This window comes from Mchenga conophoros, linkage group LG10, assembly GCF_057382185.1.
Source record: "Mchenga conophoros isolate Kocher_MC1m ecotype Shallow Benthic linkage group LG10, M_conophoros_male_GT1.1, whole genome shotgun sequence".
NCBI lineage: Eukaryota > Metazoa > Chordata > Actinopteri > Cichliformes > Cichlidae > Mchenga > Mchenga conophoros.
In genome coordinates, this window is record NC_140535.1 from 11,594,494 (window position 1) to 11,613,510 (window position 19,017).

The 19,017-nt window shown below is 39.2% G+C and overlaps 1 protein-coding gene across 2 annotated transcripts; it reads left to right on the forward strand.

Annotated features, from left to right (window-relative positions):
- The first annotated feature begins 595 nt into the window (after window positions 1-595).
- On the forward strand, window positions 596-17,077 carry kif4 (kinesin family member 4). Of its 2 annotated transcripts, none has more exons than XM_085288543.1 (31): window positions 596-793; window positions 1,569-1,713; window positions 1,841-1,955; window positions 2,138-2,328; window positions 2,411-2,500; window positions 2,618-2,784; window positions 4,194-4,288; window positions 4,429-4,548; window positions 5,444-5,619; window positions 5,751-5,812; window positions 5,925-6,057; window positions 6,239-6,297; window positions 6,473-6,578; window positions 6,835-6,942; window positions 7,087-7,263; window positions 7,527-7,630; window positions 7,723-7,867; window positions 8,949-9,059; window positions 9,202-9,285; window positions 9,413-9,526; window positions 9,629-9,784; window positions 10,908-11,005; window positions 12,208-12,337; window positions 12,470-12,640; window positions 12,727-12,846; window positions 12,960-13,037; window positions 13,745-13,846; window positions 13,925-14,092; window positions 14,297-14,422; window positions 15,044-15,151; window positions 16,389-17,077. In XM_085288543.1, the coding sequence occupies exons 2-31, from the start codon at window positions 1,591-1,593 to the stop codon at window positions 16,575-16,577; spliced, it is 3,726 nt and encodes a 1,241-aa protein (XP_085144669.1). In that variant the 5' UTR covers window positions 596-793; window positions 1,569-1,590; the 3' UTR covers window positions 16,578-17,077. The 2 variants fall into 2 exon arrangements, with proteins under 2 accessions (XP_085144669.1, XP_085144670.1); XM_085288544.1 differs by having other exon boundaries at window positions 14,297-14,410.
- The last annotated feature ends 1,940 nt before the right edge of the window (window positions 17,078-19,017 follow it).

The following is a 19,017-nucleotide window of genomic DNA, read 5'->3' on the forward strand; positions in this document are numbered from 1 at the left end:
GTCTTCCCTGCAGAAACCTTGTCATCATCGTTTTATCTGGACTCAGCTGTTTTCCCCCTCTGGCTCCCAGCGTAATGACCTTTCTCTTCCAGCCAGCAGACAAGAGTCACTCCCCCATTTCTCCATTGTAGGCTGAAAAACTCATCTCATCGAGTGGGGCGTTATGTCACTCACCCATCTCTCCTTATATTCCTCCTGTCTTTTTGAAAAAACAAATAGTCCCCTCTTGCGCTTTCATTCTTTTGTTCATTTATTTATTTGTGTTTATTAATCCTGGCATCTCTACCTTAGCTACTGAGTTTCGTGTTGTTGCCTGGACAGTAAAACTCTAGTGCTTTCCTCACTGTGTCTGTGGTTAATTACTTTTTTAGTATGGCTATTTAAATATCAAGTAGGGATTTCATTTACTAATCGCACCTTCAAGTATATTTCGAAGTTCAGAAACATTGAGGAGAAAGGGTGTAACGGATAACACAGAACAATGTACTAACGCTGTACTCTTCCGTTTATCCTGTAGAGGTCGGTAGCGTTGCGTTTCTGCATTGACTCTGCAGTAAAATTACAAGTAGAAGAAGAAACAGGAGGCGGAGCTGAGTGTTTGAAAGTGGCGGGCAGTAACAACTCCTCTTAGGGACCTGACTTGAGTAAAATTTAAAAAGTCGAGGAAGTTAGCGTTAATAATTTGATATATTTAAGGCTTAATGTTTATTTGAGAGCGTCTATCAGGCAGAACCAACGAATGTAGTTTTCGCTATACTTAATTAAACACTGGCTCTGGAGGAAACGTGTGAAGGTAACGTTAATGTCAATGTTTGCTGATAACTCCCGCTAGTTAGCTACGGTTAAGCTGTCGCTGGTTTCAGCTGAGCTAATTAACAGTCATCTTGATGCATTTTTGGTAGTGCTTTCTGTTCTGGAAAAGTAGCACCGCTAACTATGAAATGTGAATTGCTCGAGTGGACTTAAAGTATGGCTGCTGTTTGTGTCCTCCAGACAAACAGTTAAAATTTATCGTCAACGATACAACCCCCTCCGTGGAAAATGGTAGATTTCCACCAGGACAGGGAGTCATTGCACAGCTCTGTTTTGTTCCGATTAATCTCCAGAAGGGCTGAAAGCTGTGGTGCACAGAGACTGATCACGGAGTCGCAACATAGGAAGTCAATAATGGAGCAATTTTTTAGATACTGACACCACCCATTATTTTATTAAGTCATTTTCACAAATAAGCACTTATGTAAAAAAAAGACAACCGCATAAATGTTTGACACTCAGCCATATAAAGTGTGTAACCGTAAACTATCAGAAGAGATTTCTATTTTATTTCTAGGACGTTTTTTTGGTCTGTCAAATTGTCTAGCAAAAGTAAAGTCTTATATTTGAACATACAGGGAGTCCCTATTACACCACCTGCCTTAATATTGAGTACTCAGAACTTTTTTTTATTTTGTATAAATTATAAAGTTTTTTTTTAAACATATTTGTTCTGCAAATATATAGTAACATGCCTTTTAATCACATCAGTGCCCAGCTTTTTTTGGTAATCCCTTCATTTTGTTGTTTTGCAGTTATTCATTGGAATATTGCATCATGACAAACGAGGATGAGAAGGTCATTCCGGTGCGAGTTGCCTTACGATGTCGCCCACTAGTACCAAAAGAAATCAACGAGGGATGTCAGTCCTGCCTCACTTTCGTCCCTGGGGAGCCACAGGTGCTCAACTGCCTTTCTTTTACAGACATGCCTCACAATATATCAAAATCAAACTACACTGTGTTTTCGTTTTGTACTTACATTGCATGTTGTGTGTAAAAACTGCTGCATGTTTGTTTGGTTTCAGGTGATTGTTGGCACAGAGAAGGCATTCACTTATGATTATGTATTTGAGCCCACTGCTGAACAAGAAGAAGTCTTCAGTACAGCGGTTTCCCCTTTATTGTCTGGGCTTTTCAAAGGTAGCTTTTAACTTGATGCTTTTTAAGTGAATGTCTTAAGATTTAATCTTCTTCCTGAGACGTGATTATGTAGGCTCGAAAAATAAAATAGCTGTGTTTATTTTTTGTATTCCTTTAAATCTATTGAATAATTTTGCAGCTAATTATGCTCCATCCATCATGTGATGTTATTGTTACTGTAGGCTACCATGCCACAGTTCTTGCCTATGGACAGACGGGATCTGGAAAGACCTTTTCGATGGGAGGAACCTATACAACGGCTCAAGAAAACGAGCCATCTGTTGGAGTCATTCCTCGAGTTATCAGGTGCATCTTTGCAGAAAAGGAGCAAAGGACAGACTGTGAATTCTGTCTGGCAGTGTCTTACCTGGAGGTTGGTGAATGTTTTTGGTTTGTGGTGTGTATGTACAATAGCCCTATAAAGTAAAGTAGTTAAGGTTTTCTTTTGATTGTAGATTTATAATGAAGAAATATTAGACTTGCTGTGTTCATCCAAAGACAAACCTGCTATCAGCATTCGGGAAGATCCTAAAGAAGGCATCAAGGTGAGTGACTTGTATGTTAAAAGCAAATTCAAATTTTTTGACAGCCCACCTGAACCACATATGTGCATTTTTCTCCATCTTTAGTTGAACTTTTATTAAAAATGTCCTGCTTTCCAGATTGTCGGCTTAACTGAGAAGCAGGTATTTTCTGCCCCTGAAATGGTGAGCTGTCTGGAGCTTGGAAACTCTGCTCGTACCGTGGGCTCCACAGCCATGAACGCTGCCTCTTCACGTTCCCATGCTATCTTCACCATCACACTGGAACAGCGCAGAGGGACAGATAAGTCAGTTTGGCTCCCTTTTTCCTTGATAAAACATGTTTCATCTTATTGTCCAAACATTTTTTTCTGATATAGACACAGAATACCTGCTCACAGTGCTCAGATATAAGGTGACAGTCATTTGAATTCTGTACATTTTCATATTCCTGTTATGGGTATTTGTTATAGAATTGCTCTAAATGTTACAGTTTTAATTTAACATTTGTCCAGTAAAAACTTTGCCTTGGGTTGTTATTATATTGTCAATCTTTGATTTACTGGAACCGGCTTTGGACACTATGTTTCTGTTATTTTGCCTTTGTACATCACCACAGGAGGTTGTTGTTTTTTTGTTTGTTTTTTTAATGTAATCCTCAACATGAGGCATTTGGTTCTATTTCAAGGGGTATTATGAAAGAACTGTATGAACTGCTTAGGAATTAAAGTTGTTTTTGTACATAATGCCCCACTGTCAAAGTGTCAAAAGAAACTGGACAAGCTGCTTCATGACCGGGTGTTGCTTGTTGCCTCATTAAGAGATTAGGCAGATAAAAGATCTGGAGTTGATTCCAATTGTTGAACTTGCATTTGTTGGTTTTTCATAGAGCTGGGCGATATGAGATTTTTTCATATCACGATATGTTTTTTTCATTTCAGGCGATAACGATATCTATCACGATATAAGCCAAATAACTATATTTGTAAGATTTAAATGTGCCGTTGCTCACAAGTAAAATGTGAAATAATCAGCAGCTTGTTTTTATTTAAATATTTATTTCCCATAATAAGTTCAACAGGGTAGATGTACTTAAGGAACATGAGACTTTTTCAGATAAATAAAAGGCAAATATTGCAAACTACACAAAAGGCAGCCGCTAAAGCGTTTAAGTTTCAAAATAGAACAAATGAAACAGACGACTAAATTAGCCTGATAAAAACATAGTGAATACATCAGACAAAGAGAGAAAATGTATGAAGTTGCTGAATCAACAATCTAGTCTGTTCTTTAAAAAAAAAACAACAACAACCTAATCCACTCACCAGCTCAGCAACACCAAAAGGACCACAGAAGGCACCACCACAACCTAAAACTAACAGCAAATATTCTTGTTTTTTAATGTCATTATAAGGTGTTTGTTTGTTGAATTTTGAGGTGAAAAATGAATCCATGTTCGAATAAGACTGTAACATGACAAAATGTGGAACAAGTGAAGCGCTGTGAATACTTTTTAGATACATTGTATCAGCTAAATTGTTGATTTACACAGAGGGTGGGCCCAGAATTTCAGTGTTTCTCTTTTGTAAGCTACTATAATATTTTCCCTTAAACTGGGTTAGTGTGTTTGTGCACGTCCTCATTCTACAACACCCAACAGGCATTTCCAAAATATTGCCTACTGCAGTCTGAATATTTGTACAATCTTTTGTTTCAGGGCTGATTCAGTTGTTTCAAAGTTGCATCTTGTGGATCTGGCTGGATCCGAGAGACAAAAAAAAACCAAAGCAGAAGGAGATCGTTTAAAGGAAGGTAACCAAGATCAGTTAAAAGTTGTAAGCCTTTAATGTGCGATTATCACGGAGACATGTGCTGCTATGTAAGGTGTATTAAGCTACATTTCTGTGTTTAATAACAGTACTTCTGGTCATGCCGTCCATATTTATGTGCAGGTATCAGCATCAATCGTGGCCTTTTGTCTTTGGGAAATGTGATCAGTGCTTTGGGGGATGAAAGCAAGAAAAACACCTTTGTTCCTTACAGAGACTCTAAGCTCACCCGCCTGCTGCAAGGTAAGCTTTGATGTAGATGGCCAGATGTTACATTATGGTCATTAGGTCAGACATGGATACATTCTCACTGTGAGGATTTTCAAAGTCAGTCAGGGTTTTATTTAGGTTTTCAGAAGGCTTAGATGCCTGGAGTCCAGGATTGGTGATGCTTTTATTTACCTTTAATCTTGAATTTGAAGAAAAATGCAAGAAATAAGACTCATAATTCACAAACATGAATTTAATTTGAGTTAAACTGGATATGTGCTGCCCTTTTCTTTTTCTTTAAGTGTTTCTTTGTTTTGCTCATTATATTCTCTAGCAAAACCAATTTTATTAAAACATTTTAAATCTGTCATATATTTTGTCCTGATTCCTTTAAAGTTGTATTTGTGGACTCTGCTGGAGTCGATAATTCCATTTTAAATCATTCTTATTTAGCTTATACCAGACTTTGGTGTGATTCCTCGATTCTTCCACTGTCTGAAACAAGACTTTTAAGGTCCCTTTCATATGAGGCCTTTAAGCCAGCTATGTTCTGAATGGCTGCATTCTGCAAACAAGGTTTGAACAGCAAGTGGAGGCTGCCATTCTACTTTCAGAAAGACCTGTATGACTGAGATGATCATAAGATGTTGTCACATAGGCCCGCTTCTACTTTCAGCAGACACAAACATTATGCCTTTCTATGGTAGGGCTTGTAGTATGTGGTATTTTCTTTTTTCCTGCTTGTTTCACTTCCATTACCATGAAAAACTGAAACATCTTCAGACTCCTTGAACAGGATTCGCATTAAGCTTAGGTTTTTATTTATTTGAGGGAGAAAAGCTACGGGTGTTCAAAGTGGTAACAATGCATTGTAGAACTTAACTGCACCCCTGTAAACGTATACATGTATATGTGTGTTTGTCCTCAGATTCTCTGGGAGGCAACAGCCACACTTTGATGATTGCTTGCGTCAGTCCTGCAGACTCCAACATGGAGGAAACCATCAACACGCTGCGATATGCTGACAGAGCTCGCAAGATTAAAAATAAACCAGTTGTCAACATCGACCCCAGAGCTGCAGAAATGAACCGCTTGAAACAACAGGTGCAAAAATGGGTGTTGGCCCTCATTATCATCAGCACTCAAATTACTAGTGTTGCAGTTTTTCATTGAGTGGTTTAGTTTGAAAAAGATTAAAGCATGTTCCAAATGTTTTCAATGGTACCCTGGTGTAGGTCCAAGAGCTGCAGGTGATGCTACTTCATGCACGTGGAGGAGTAGCTCCGGTGCTCTCTGGGTAAGACAGCTTTCTCAGTAAACCTCAGGGTTCAAAGAGGATGCCAAATAAATGCAGCCAGGATAAACATCACCTATAAAGCAAAAGGCCATAATAGTTGCCCCTGTTGCAGGTCAGAGAGTGCAGAGAACGTGACTAAACTGCTGGAACGAAACCGCGCTCTGCGGGATGAGAACAATAAACTGAGCAGAGAGCTGAGTGAGGCAGCTGGACAGACGGCCCACATGTTTGAGAAGATCATTATGGTGAGCCTAGTCACAGCAGCATCCTGTTATTACTGCTTATGAAAACAAAAGGATTGGATTTGACACGAACAAAAACAGTTGCAAATTATTTACAGTTGATCTTTTGACCTTAGTTTCTTTCTTACATTTCCACTGTTTTGCATCATCATAGTTTTTATATGCTGTTTGTTTTATTTTGTAGACAGAGCAAGCAAATGAGAAAATGCAAAGCAAGCTGGAGCAACTGCGGCACCATGCAGCGTGAGTTTGCTAAAGCAAAAAGCCAGCAAAGCTTTAGAAGAGGTCTCAAAAAGCTTTAACAGTAGCTGTGCTGAAATCTGTTCCTACAAAAAGCAGTTTCATTTTTTAATTTGACTCAGGATTTCAGCTTGTCAACAAATCCACTGAGTCACATTGATGTCCGATGGTTTTTCAGATGTACTGTAGATCTGGAGAAAGTGATGAAAACGCTGGAGGACCAGGAGCTCAAGGAGAATGTTGAAGTGATGAAGAATCTGCAAAACATCATCTTGGAGCTCAAAGTATGGATGTCTTCTTACATTACAATCCAGTCAAAGAAATATAAGTCAAGTAATAATAGAGTAAATTGGTGCTTCTTTTTTAAATAGAGAGCTTTGCCTGATGTTAAATATAGAAAGAAATGGGTTAAATAAATTTGATGACAACTTTCTTTTGCTGCTGTGTTATTAAACTATTTTGCAATTCTTCAATTTTTCCACTATTAAATTTGAATATTCTTCTTGAATGTTATGGTTTACTCCTTGTTTGCTTTGTCAGAATGAGAGTGCGGGCATCGCCGCCTCCATTGATGCAGTGGCTGCAGGAGAGGATTTACCTGAAGTGTCTGGGAATGGCAATAAATGTTCACCAGAGGGATCCCCATCAGTATGTTTTCAGTTTTGTTTTCTTAACGTATCTTCCACGAGTAGCAGAGCATCACATTTCTTTTATCTTGGCCAAACTAACTTGACTGAAGACTGAACCAGATGTAATTTTAGATGTTTTCCAACTCTAATACTCTCCAAATAGGATGCCACTGCCCTAAAGGACTCCCCAGAAGCCTTCACAGCCCATCATGCATTGCGGCAAGCCCAGCTCTCCAAGGAGCTGATTGAGCTTAACAAAGTCTTAAGCCTGAAAGAAGCATTTGTTAAAAAAATGTGCCAAAATGACAGCCAGCTGGAGCCGATGCAATCTGAGCACCAGGTCAGCATTACAGAGTCACTTAACTGTCATCTTACTACAGTAGACAAGTTTAAGCGAGGTGTTATTGACTGCCGAGTCACAGTTTATTATTGGCATTTTTAAACTTTGCAGACGTTTCCACTTGAATAACAAATTCTAAATGGTTTTATTAGTAGAGGCTGTCACATACACAGATCTCAAAGTGTAGTGCAAATACGTGTAAGCCATATTTCAAAATATCATGAAACGGTAGACACATTTTAATCTTTCGGACTCTCTTCCAGAAAAATGTACAAACTCTACAGTCTGCTGTGGATTCACTGCAGAAGGAGAAAGAGGAACTCGTTTTGGCCCTTCAGTCTGCAAAGAAAGACACCAACCAGGCTAAGTAGGAAAGCCCTTTCTTTGTTTTGGTGCTTGTTGTAATATACGTGCAGGTTCTTATACTTGACCTGACTTGACTCCACCATCCTCGCCCAGGCTCAGCGAGCAACGGAGGAAGAGACTGCAGGAGCTTGAGAGCCAGCTGGTAGACATGAAGAAGAAACTTCTCGAGCAGTCCAAACTGTTGAAACTCAAAGAGTCGTCTGTTCAGAAAGTTAGCAAGCTCATGGAGGAAATACAGGTAACGGTTTATTTTCCTTTAATGGTGTGTTGAATATTTTGTGTGGCATGGATTTTGTTTTGTTTTGTTTTTTAAACTGATCTTTAAATTGAAGTATGAGACAAAACAACACAGTTGGGAATTGTGATATAAACCACAGCTGAGATGCTTAATCTAACACTGAGTCCTGTAAAAGCAGGGTGTAGGGCTGGGCTATTAGTTAAATCTTATTTCTAATTGTGCTTTTTGGCTTTAGGGGATTATGAAAACAAGATGGTTGATTTTTTTTTTTTTTTTTTTTTTAAACTCTTTAGATTCGTTTTCATTACAAAGTTCTTGTGATACCAATCCAAATCTCAACTGGCCTGTTATACAATACATGCTTTTATTTTAGGTTTAGAATTGCTTTATGTCATATTTACCTCTTTCTTTTCGTTTTTAAAAAATTTGATCTCCTTCTTTACCGTTTTTGTGTTGGCTATTTTTAATGGGAGAAATACTTTAGAGCAGCTTTTTTTATTTTTTTTTTATTTTTTATTTTTTTAATTACTTTTTCCTTCATAAAATCGCAAACTAACAAACAGTTTATTTGGCTTCAGCCATGATGACAAGTCTTGATGAACAAAGGCTCTCTTTCTGTCTAGTGAAAGCTAAAATTGTAACAAGATCACAAGTTGTGAACCTTTGGAAGGATCATTAACTGCTGCCTGCAGCTGATTTGTCTGCAGATCACACACGAGAGCCTGTGATCGTATCTCCATATCAGACAATTATAGTTTTTGTTTATATTAAAAATCTCTGGCAGAGTTTTCAGATATTGTTTTTATAGTCAGAAACTAATTAAGTCAATGTGATGAGAGCCACCATGTAACTGATGAGTCATTTTTGGATCATCAAGCAGCCTCAGTAATAGATGTAATAGTTTATCTATTATCTTTGTTCAGTAACATATTTCTCTTCTGCATTATATGGCACTTTGTGAGCATGCAGTACAGAAACCTTTTGTCACATGGCGTCATCGCGTGTACTCTGAGCTTTGTTTTTCTTTAAAGCGTTTGAGTAACTACAGACACAAGTTTCAAATGTCGCTGTGTTCTCACAGGCTATGAAGACCCAACGTACACAGCTAATGCGGCAGATGAGAGAGGACTCTGAGAAATTCAGGCAGTGGAAGAACAAAAAGGACAGGGAGGTACTGCAGCTGAAGGAGAAGGTGAGTAGAGATAAGACTCTTATGGAGACATAAGAGGGATGACTTCAGTTGTTGCACTCTCTAGCCTTTTCTTGTCAAAAACCTGTTTATTCTGGAGGTTCTTTGACTTCTGTAATCCGTTTATTTTGTATTTTTTTTGCAGGATCGTAAACGGCAGTATGAGCTGCTTAAACTGGAGAGAGATTTTCAGAAACAAGCCAACGTCCTGCGTCGTAAAACCGAAGAGGTGTGGCCATTCACTGTTGCACAGTTTGTTTGTTTTTTACCATTTGAAATTTTTGTGTTCATAGGGTTGAAGAATCACTGGAAAAGGTTTGTAGCTGTTTATGAGGTGCTCTTTTTTTTGCTTAAAGGCTGCAGCTGCAAACAAGAGATTAAAAGATGCTCTACAGAAGAGAAGTGAGGTAGCAGAGAAGCGCAAAGATGCCCAGAACAAAGGCATGGAGGGAGCAGCTGCGAGAGTGAAGGTAGAAAAACATGATTCTTGAGAAATGGTCAAATATTTTGTGTTGGAGATAACTCGGACTTAAAGTTTCACAATATGAACCGTTTTCCTTTTCTGTCATCAGACATGGTTTCTCAACGAGGTGGAGGTGATGGTTAGCACGGAGGAGGCCCGGCGCCATCTCAATGATCTTCTGGAGGACAGGAAGGTTTTGGCTCAGGAGATCAACCACCTCAAACAGCAGCTGGAGGCTGGGGAGAGGCCGGCTCCCAAAATCAGGGTGAGCTGACACATCTGTACAGTTGTTATAGAAAACGAAACATGCAGCAAGGCCCTGTTTCAGTGCCAGGTTTGGCTAACAACACTGAGTTTGATAACCCTGGGATTAGCTGGGTTTAAGATCTAAGCTGGTTACTGTGGAAACGGACTCTTTGACGGGCTTTCTTTTGCAAACTTCGGTGTTTCTCTCTGACTCTGCTCTCTGGCTACACCTGAACCAGCTGTCTGACACTGTTTAATATCCTCATTCACAAAGTGGCTATCAAAGATCAGAGTGGAGCCAATTAAGCTACAGAAGTTTACATTTTTACACACGCTGAAATCTCAAGAACACGTTAGCTTGCCGTTTGTTTGCTAAAGTTTTTTTTAAGTAACATGAGCAGTTGAATAATAAATGAGTGATAGAAGGACAGAGACAGTTGTCATTACACTGTATATTTATAATCGCCTCAGGATAAAATCTTTAGTGTCTAACTCTGTTTCTCTAGATAGAAACAGAGCTGTGTAAGTGTTTAAACATGTAACACGCTGATCAATAATCAACCATTTGTTGTGTTGTAATCGCTCACAATGATGGAAAAATGTCTGTCACAGTTGAGATCTTCCAGATGAAGCTGAATGATTCTTAAATATATTTGTGACCTTTTAAATTCAGACTGCAGCAGGCAGCATTCAATAAATCGGCCTTTAAATGATGTTAAACAATATTTTGAAAGGTACAATGTGTGAAATTCAAAGACTGAACTCATCTGAACAGATGAGAACCACAGATTCAGACCGGATGAGGACCAGATCCAATTTAGATGTGGTTATTTTCCAGCTCATCATGTCCATTTTGGATCCATTCACAGTGACTTATTTACATGAGTTAAATGCAAAACCAACTTGCTTAACTCTTAGTTTTAATAGCAACTCTGTAAACATCTCTGCTACAGCAGAGACAGCCATCATCTATCAGTGAACTCTGATTGGCTATAATTATAAACATTCCTCTGGGGACCATTAAAGCAGAGTTTGTCTATAAATCTAATTAAGTGTTTTCTTTTTTAAATAAAATAGTTAAAGTGACATGGATGCAGAGAAATGTGGTTAAATCATTTACTTTATGTCATCTCTCCATGCAGCGTCGGACACTGATCATATCTGAACTGGAGAGCCAGGGGGCGCTGGAAACCCCTCTGACGAAACAGGTGGAGAACCTGGAGACAGAAATTGGCCTCAGGTGAGTCATGAAAACCAGCCAAACAAGACACCTCAGTCTGTCAAAACCAGATAGTATAATACCTAGCTGCCATGACATTTCCTTTGGTTTGATAAGTTCCACTGGCTTCATTCTGTTTCGAGGCCACTTAGATGAGCGTCTCTGCTGCTGTCATCTTGGTTACAAAAGTGACGAGGAGGGGTGGGTCTGAAAGCATTGTAGTGGCTAATGACCTGTGATTGAGAAGTCGTTAGTAACTGAGGACATAAACCTAGCAGCAAAGTGTTTACAGAGGTGAGGCCAGAAAGCTGATTTCTCATAGACTTCTATAGGACCAAAAGCCTATGTGCCTAATTGCAACTACTGCCACCTGATGGCCTTCACAAAGAATGCAGGTTTTAGGCACTTGCCCATTGGCTGAATTTTTCCAACCTGAAAGTACATCCATATTTTTTACTGTCTGTGGTCCAAACTGTTTGTGTGATTTAATGACTATTTCAAGCAGCCCTTTTTTCCCCCCTTTATATGTGAAAAAAACTCTATTGTCTATTTCTAAGATGCTCTCTGTAATAAGTAATAGTGGTTTTAAAAAAAAACAAAAACAAAAAACCCTGAATTTGTTCACTGATTATTTCAGGGTTTTTTTTGTTTGTTTGTTTGTTTTTCGATTTTCCTTGAAGCCTCTCAAGCTTTTAGCAAAAGATAAGTTTGGAGTCCAGTTTATGCCAAACTTACACCAAACCAAGGGTTCAGAGCTGCAAAGAAACATCTGATGTTGCATTTAAGTACAGTTGTTGCAATTTTAGTAATAACTGTACTTAAATGCAACATGTGTGAGCTGTCACTTTATCATTTCAATATTGCAATAAATTCGCAAACGTTTAATATACTTCTTTTTCTTGGTTCATGCAAATAGCGAAGGTCAGTCGTGTAAATGTTGTCAACAACCAGTAACTTGGTTCTCTCTGGTTTCTCAGCCACAGTCGGTATCTTCATTTTTCTTTTAGGCTGTTTTTCCAGAACAAACGATCACACATGCTGCACTTGTGGCCAAAGGTTCTGTACTCAAGCTAAAAGGTCCGCTGTATTAGCAAAATCCTGCTAACGAAGCTATGTACAAGCTTGTTTTATTTGGACTAAAATGCTGTTTGCGTTTGTTTTGTGCGTATATGCTACACGTTAAAGGTTTTATAAGATCTGCAGAGTGATTTGCACCTTCACAGGAATGCCCAGATAGCGGACCTGCAGCAGAAAGTTCTCGCTGCAGACAGCGAGGGACGTTTTAAGCAACGCATAGACAACATCACCAGTATAGTTGAGACCAAGTGTGCCCTCAAGGTCCTGATGTCAGAGGTAGATAAAATGAAATGAGAATGCATGCATATATTCCATGACCATAACTGAATTGTTTAATTGTACAATAGTCAAATCACTTAATGGTGTTTGGTTTAGAAAAGAAAATCTAATATTTTTTTCTTTTTTAAGTTGGTTTCTGCTAAAACAGCCCATGCCAAGCTAGAGAGCGAGGTGACACAGGAAAAGGCAAATGCACAAGACTTAAGGAAGATGCTGGCTGAAGAGAGAAATGTCATGTCCACCATGGACATGGAGCACCAGCAGCAGCTGGTTGAACTCGAGCAGAGGCATCAAGAGAAGGTGCTTCATAGATGGGCTCGCTTTAGACTCAAAAATATTGACCTGTCGCAGCTCCATATATTTACCTTTCTACCTTGTTTCTTCAGGTTCTTTACCTCCTTAACCAGCTTCAGAACAAACCTATCGGTGAAGATTCAGACGAAACAAACTTCACCATCAAGGAGAGTTCAAAGGAGAAGGAGCTCCTGCAGCGCCTCAATGTTCAGGTTTGTCTGGACAGATTTTACAGCAGTTTGTGGTTTAATTAACTTTAGCTTTCTTTGTTTTAATTAATTAATGCAGAGTTGTGCCCAGAGCTTATGTTGTAATATCATTATAGGAGGAAGAGCTTGAAAAGCTACGGGAATTAAGCGAGCAGAACCAGAAACTGGTGGAGCAGAATGAAGAGTACAGACGGGTAATGGTGTTTTTTGTTGTTGTTGTTCTTTTTTTCCCTCCAATGTCATTATATTTCTGTTGTCATGACTAGCCAGTTGTTCAGCCAGTTAAGTATGGCAGTCTGAGTGTTTTCTCTTATTAATTTTTTAAAGCAATCAATTGCAGCAGATGGCGGCCCCTCCCTGAGCCTGGCTCTGCCAGAGGTTTCTTTCTGTTAAAAAGGGAGTTTTTCTTTCCCACTGTTGCCAAGTGCTTGCTCAAAAGGGAAATTTCTGATTACTCGGGTTTTCTCTCTACTATGGTTGGGTTTTTCCTTACAATATAAAGCGCATTGAGGTGACTGTTGTTTTGGTGTTTTATAAATAAAATTAAGTGGAATTATTTAAGGCCCCCCTAAAGACGTTCATGCAATCCTGATTATGTCCTTATCTCTACATATTTTGCATCATACTAGTCTTTGATTGTTATTGACGAGGGCGCTAAGTGCTGCAGTGGAGACAGAGTAGACTACAGTTACTACCTGTATGCTGGAAATGTTGAAAAAAGTGTTTGCCTAGATGAAAAGAAACCCTGTCATAAAGAAAGTATTTGTGTAATTTCACTCACTGCCAGAAGGAAGAAATAAAAGTTCTGCAGTGCAGGTTTGAATAGTGAAAAGCAAAAAAAAGCATTGCAATTCTCTTCACCTAAGTTATATGACTAACCTAAACCTGCCCGTGTCTGCAGAAACTCTCAATGGTGCACCTGGCAAGTGAGAAGAAAATCCTTGTGCCTAAAACCAACAAAGAAAACAACCCAGATGATTCGTTTGAGTACGTCCCTCCAAAGGTAAGTTTTTCTTGCAGATTTACTTGAAGTAGCTTCAATTTATGATTATTTGAACATAACATGGTGCTTTCTCTGTAGCCTAAATCAAGGCGCTTTACCACAGCTAAAGCGCAGCTGAATGCGACCATCAACATCGAAGAGCTGATGTCACCCAGCGAGGACGAAAACGAGGAGGAAACGGAAGAGTGGCGACCTGAGAAACAGGAGAGAGGACGCAGAGTCTCAAAGAAACCGAAACAAACCGGGGTAAGACGGGAAGAGGAGTCTGGCACTTTTTTTGAATTGAACTCCTTGATCTTATAGAAACAGACTGTCCACAGTGAAAACAAATCATGTGCATCTTATCATCATGTCATTTCTTTGAAAATGTCACATATTTCAGACCAAAACGGAAATGAAACTGTTTGCATCAGGATAGAAGGCCTATGAACCTGGTTTCTCTTCTTTTAGTGTGCGTGTAAAGGTCGCTGCAGCAACAAGCAGTGCAGGTGCCGCAAAGGGAAGATGACATGTGGGGAGAACTGCCAATGTGATCACGAGAAGTGTCGAAATATGGATAACCAGGTGCCCGCTGAGGCAGGTTTTTCCTCATTCTTGCTCCCTGTTCTTAATTTGGGATAAATAATGGGTTGTTGGTGTAGATGTAAGATTTCCGTGCAGATTTAGAGCTGCACAAGCATAGCAGTCACTCTTAGCTTTTGGGGTAGAAATATATAAGAATCAGATTTCACACCAGTTTCATGTATGAAAAATGTGCTTAAAATGAACTTTTACTAACTGCTTTAGAAGAGAATAAAAGCTCATATGCTGCAGGGCTCCAGTTTTACTCATTAATTGCATCACAAAGAGTTTAGAGATCAGCCACCGAAGTCTGGCCTGATGTACTAGAAACAACATGTATTTTTTTTAATGCAGTGAAAGAGTAAAACTGGATCCCCACAGTGTTTGGTTGTCAGTTTAATTTCAGGCCATTTCCTGCACGCTTCTGGGATGGATTTTTATAGTGTGTATTATACAATAAACATGTTGTTTCATAATGAAAATGATTGAAAACCTAAGAAGTGAAAATAAGACTCAGAACTGAAGTGAATGTTAGCCTAAGAGGTGTGTTTCTGTGTAGTCAGGTCTGGCTTTCACTGCCCAGCATATTTCTATCAGTGAGCATTGTTCTGAATTTGGGACTGTTCATTATTTCAGGATGCAAGCTCCACAGAAAGCACTTCCCGAGACTCTCTATCTCTTCAGGATTCCAGTCCAGGCAACAATACGTTCTTCAAGCCGCCGTCTTGCACTCCCACAAAAAAGGTAAGAACAAGAGTTGACTGGCATGCACAGGACTTTGTACCAAGGCTGCGTGTGAGTGAATGTAAACATATTTCTCAGTTACATTAGTTAACATTAGTTTTCTCATTCAATGAGGCAACTCAACTGTAGAAATATAGAATTGCAGCGAGAAAAAACTGCTACAGTCGTATAAATCATCAGTTCTAAGATTTTAAGTATCAAGATAAGGGGGGGAGGATCTGATCCTTGAGAGGGTCTAAATGATTTAAGTACAACGAGAGATGAACACGTGGGATACTGCACCTTATTGGGATTTTTTTGTTTTGTTTTGTTTTTTTAGCAATGTCAAAATGCCAAAGTTTTTTGTGAAAAGTGCACCTGTACAGTTTCCAGAGGAATTAAGAGTGTAAGTAGCATCCAGGTGCTGATAATCAAATTGAGTTGATTATTGGATTATCAGTAGGTGAGAGCTCCTCTGAAAGCAGACGTTTAGGCAGTTTGCAGCTCTGGTCATTCAGGTGTATGCTAGCACACGCAGGAGAGACGTCATCAATGATCTTGGAGAACAATTGTTGCTGCCCATCAATCTGGAAAGGGTCACAAGGTCAACCTGAAGTCCTGGAAAATATTCAAGGCAGTTGCCAGTCTTCTCAGGAGTGGACGTGCCAGCAAATCCATCCCACAGTAAGACTGTGCAGTGCTCAGAGGAACTACTAAAAAAAACCCAGAGCTACTTCATACTCTACCAGCTTCAGCTAAATGAAAAGGAAGAAAAAACAGTGTGGCTTGTTTGTGTCTTCTCTCTAAATAGAGCACAGCATCACAGTTTAGCTTTACAGAGTTTTGTCTGAACAAACCACAGGACTTCTGCAACAATGTCCTGTGGTCAGACACGACCAAAGTGGAGATGTTTGGTGATGATACACAGCACCACGTTTGGAGAAAACCAAACGCAGCATATCAGCAAAAAAGGAGGGGACCTACGATGTGAGAGGCTAATAAGGTCATTTAGGAAAGAAGGTGGTTCTATAAACTGTTGAATCATGGGATGCATTTTTGCAGTTTTCCACAAACGGCTTCTGGATTTTCTTTGTCTTTGTTAAATGACTGGGTGTTGTTCATCTGAGGTTGTATTTAAGTAAGAAGACTTTCTTTTTTTTTAACATCCTGACACTTAAAATCAAGAGTAAACTTAGACTGTTTATGTCTTGCATGTTGCATAACCAGCTAACAGTGTTGTGCTCATTTACTATTTTAGGTGCTAAAAGAAATTGGAGATATGGGACACACCACCGCAGACTTGAAGGTGGCAGAGGAAGAGCAGGAGGACAACGATGATGAAGAGGACAAAACAACAGTCAGCTTCCTCAAGAAGAAGAAACGACTCCTGACGAGTTTCCAGAACAGTTTTTTCTCGGGATGCACTCCAATCAGAGAGGAGTCCTAATCTGGACACTAGCTGTCAATGTTTTTTAGATGAATGTTGTCCGTGCGTTTAAGTCTTTCTGTTTATATGTGACTAACGTGTTACTTGAAAGTAGCTATTGACACTTCAGTTTCAGTAGATGCTGATCAAAGAACTGTGAATAGCACTCAATGATTCACAATGACACGATCAAACTGTACATGACTCATTTATCCCCCCAAATGATAATAAACTCACTTTTCTAACACATTAAACCGGTTGTCACTACAGGTGCATAACATCTTCTTATGGATTAAATTTGAGTCCTTTTTACTGCGTACTATCTGCTGAATAAAGTTTTGAAGTCTATTCTTTTTCTTTTTTTTTAAAGCAAATTGATGTTTTTTCTTTTGTAACTGAAAGATAATTTATTTGAATCCTTCTGGTAGGATTAATGTGGAACTTCTGATTTGTTTTGTTGTTGTGTAGGTTAAATTAGTGTAAATGATAGATGAAATAAATGTTTCACCAGGAAAACGGTATTCAGTTGATGATGCTTTTGGAAAATGTACATCATGTCCCGGCTGAGCAGTGTGAGTACTGAATGTATTAAATTCTTCCAAATCAAATTCTCAGGTGGAGAATAAGCACTTATCAAGATGCCAAGTCATGTATTGCATGAAAACATTGTGATGTCAGGTTTTGTTGTTGCTTTTCTCCAGTCCACACATCCGAGTGCCTCAGCTGAGAGCAATCTTAGGTTTGTTTGTTTAACTGGTTCATCAAAGCAACTCCTGGTCAGATCTCATATGGTCATGGGGGGTTGTACAAAAACATTATGTACTGTGATACACAGGCATGAACAATGAATCCTTTAAGTATACAAAGGACGAGGCTTTTAGATTTGTACTGTCACCTCAGACACCACATATGAATTCTCATACCCATGTTTCATTACCGTATGTAAGGCTGTCTTTGCTGAAGAAATGAAAATGTGCAGAAAAGAGACCACGACCAACATATAGATGACAAGTTGTGACTTTTTAACACAGATATGCTCATTTATTTTCAGCAGATTAAATAATTGACCCTCCCTCTCCGGACAGCTGACAACAGCTAAACAACAACTGGTTATATACCAACACTTCCCCTGGGATTAACAGTTTGATTCACTTCTCAGATCAGTTTTGAGAGTTTATTCACTAAGTGTCTAAATCCAACATTATTTGAGCTACTTCAAAGAATGTTTCACTAATAGCAGCTAACAGTGGATAACAGCAGCAAAAACAGGAGCACTTACAGACAGAAGTTCAGGATATCCTCAATAACTCACCTCTCTGAGCTCTGTTTCATTATCCTTTCAGCACTCGCTGCGGAGCTGTCAAGAAGCACTGAAAGGGGGGGAAACAAAAGAAGACACGATAGCAACAGGTGCATGTGCAAGCACAAAAACATACATTAGAATATAATTGTTATATTTAAAAAAAGGCTCTGACTCTGGTACTTTAGAGCTTTTATTGACTCATTAAAGTGCAATGCTCTCAATTTGGAGCTATTCTGAGGACACGTGTGTCCACAATCCTGCATGTTATGTCTGATTATTGAAGACAGAAAAGAAGTCTGATCATCAAAACAAGCTGGGCAGGGACTAGCAAACATTTGTCCCAGGGGTCTGTAACTTGATGATCCAGACATCATGAAAGGATCCATCTGACCTACATGTAGATACCACACTCATCTTCTTGTTGCATTTTTTCTGAGCCAAAATAATTGAATAATCTTGTCATATTTTAAGATTTGTGAAAACAGCTTTTGGCTACAATGACATCACACTAATCAAAGATCTTTAGGTACTTATAGTAGTTTTTACTTTGGGCACACACAAAGTCCCGATGACAGCGTCAGTGCAGGATCTGAGTATGAGCTGGCAGATGATGAAACTGCGGTGAACAATAAGTCTGGAAAACTGGATGTTCCTTGGTAAAGATTATAAAGTGGGTAAAACGAACATGCCAAAAGCAAACTGTCACAAGCTGAACGGAAAGAAGCAACAAATTGCAAAGAGAATATCCACTGATCCCAAAGCCAATTCCAGCACAAAACCAAGTTCAGCACAATTTTTCATGGAGATCACCGATTTAACAGTTAAATGTCTCATAAGGTGCTTCAAAGTTCTCCTCTTGGAACATTTTCATCCGATCTAGAAGCTCTTATGGGATGTTATTGGCCATGACAGCTGCTTCCCAGGCCAAATGAATTACAAGACAAAGCATCACTGTTAAACAGAAAAGTCTGCTTGACTTTTTTTTACCCGCCCCCAGATAAAAAGCATTCAGGCTAGTGCAAAAACACTTTACCAGAAAAGGCCACGGAGGCGGAGGACTAAATTACAGATTTACGCAAGAAAATAAATAGACGGGGATGAGCACGAAGAGGCGCATCTAGTTTAAGAGGAGAAAGATTTCATCAAGCCTCAGGGAGA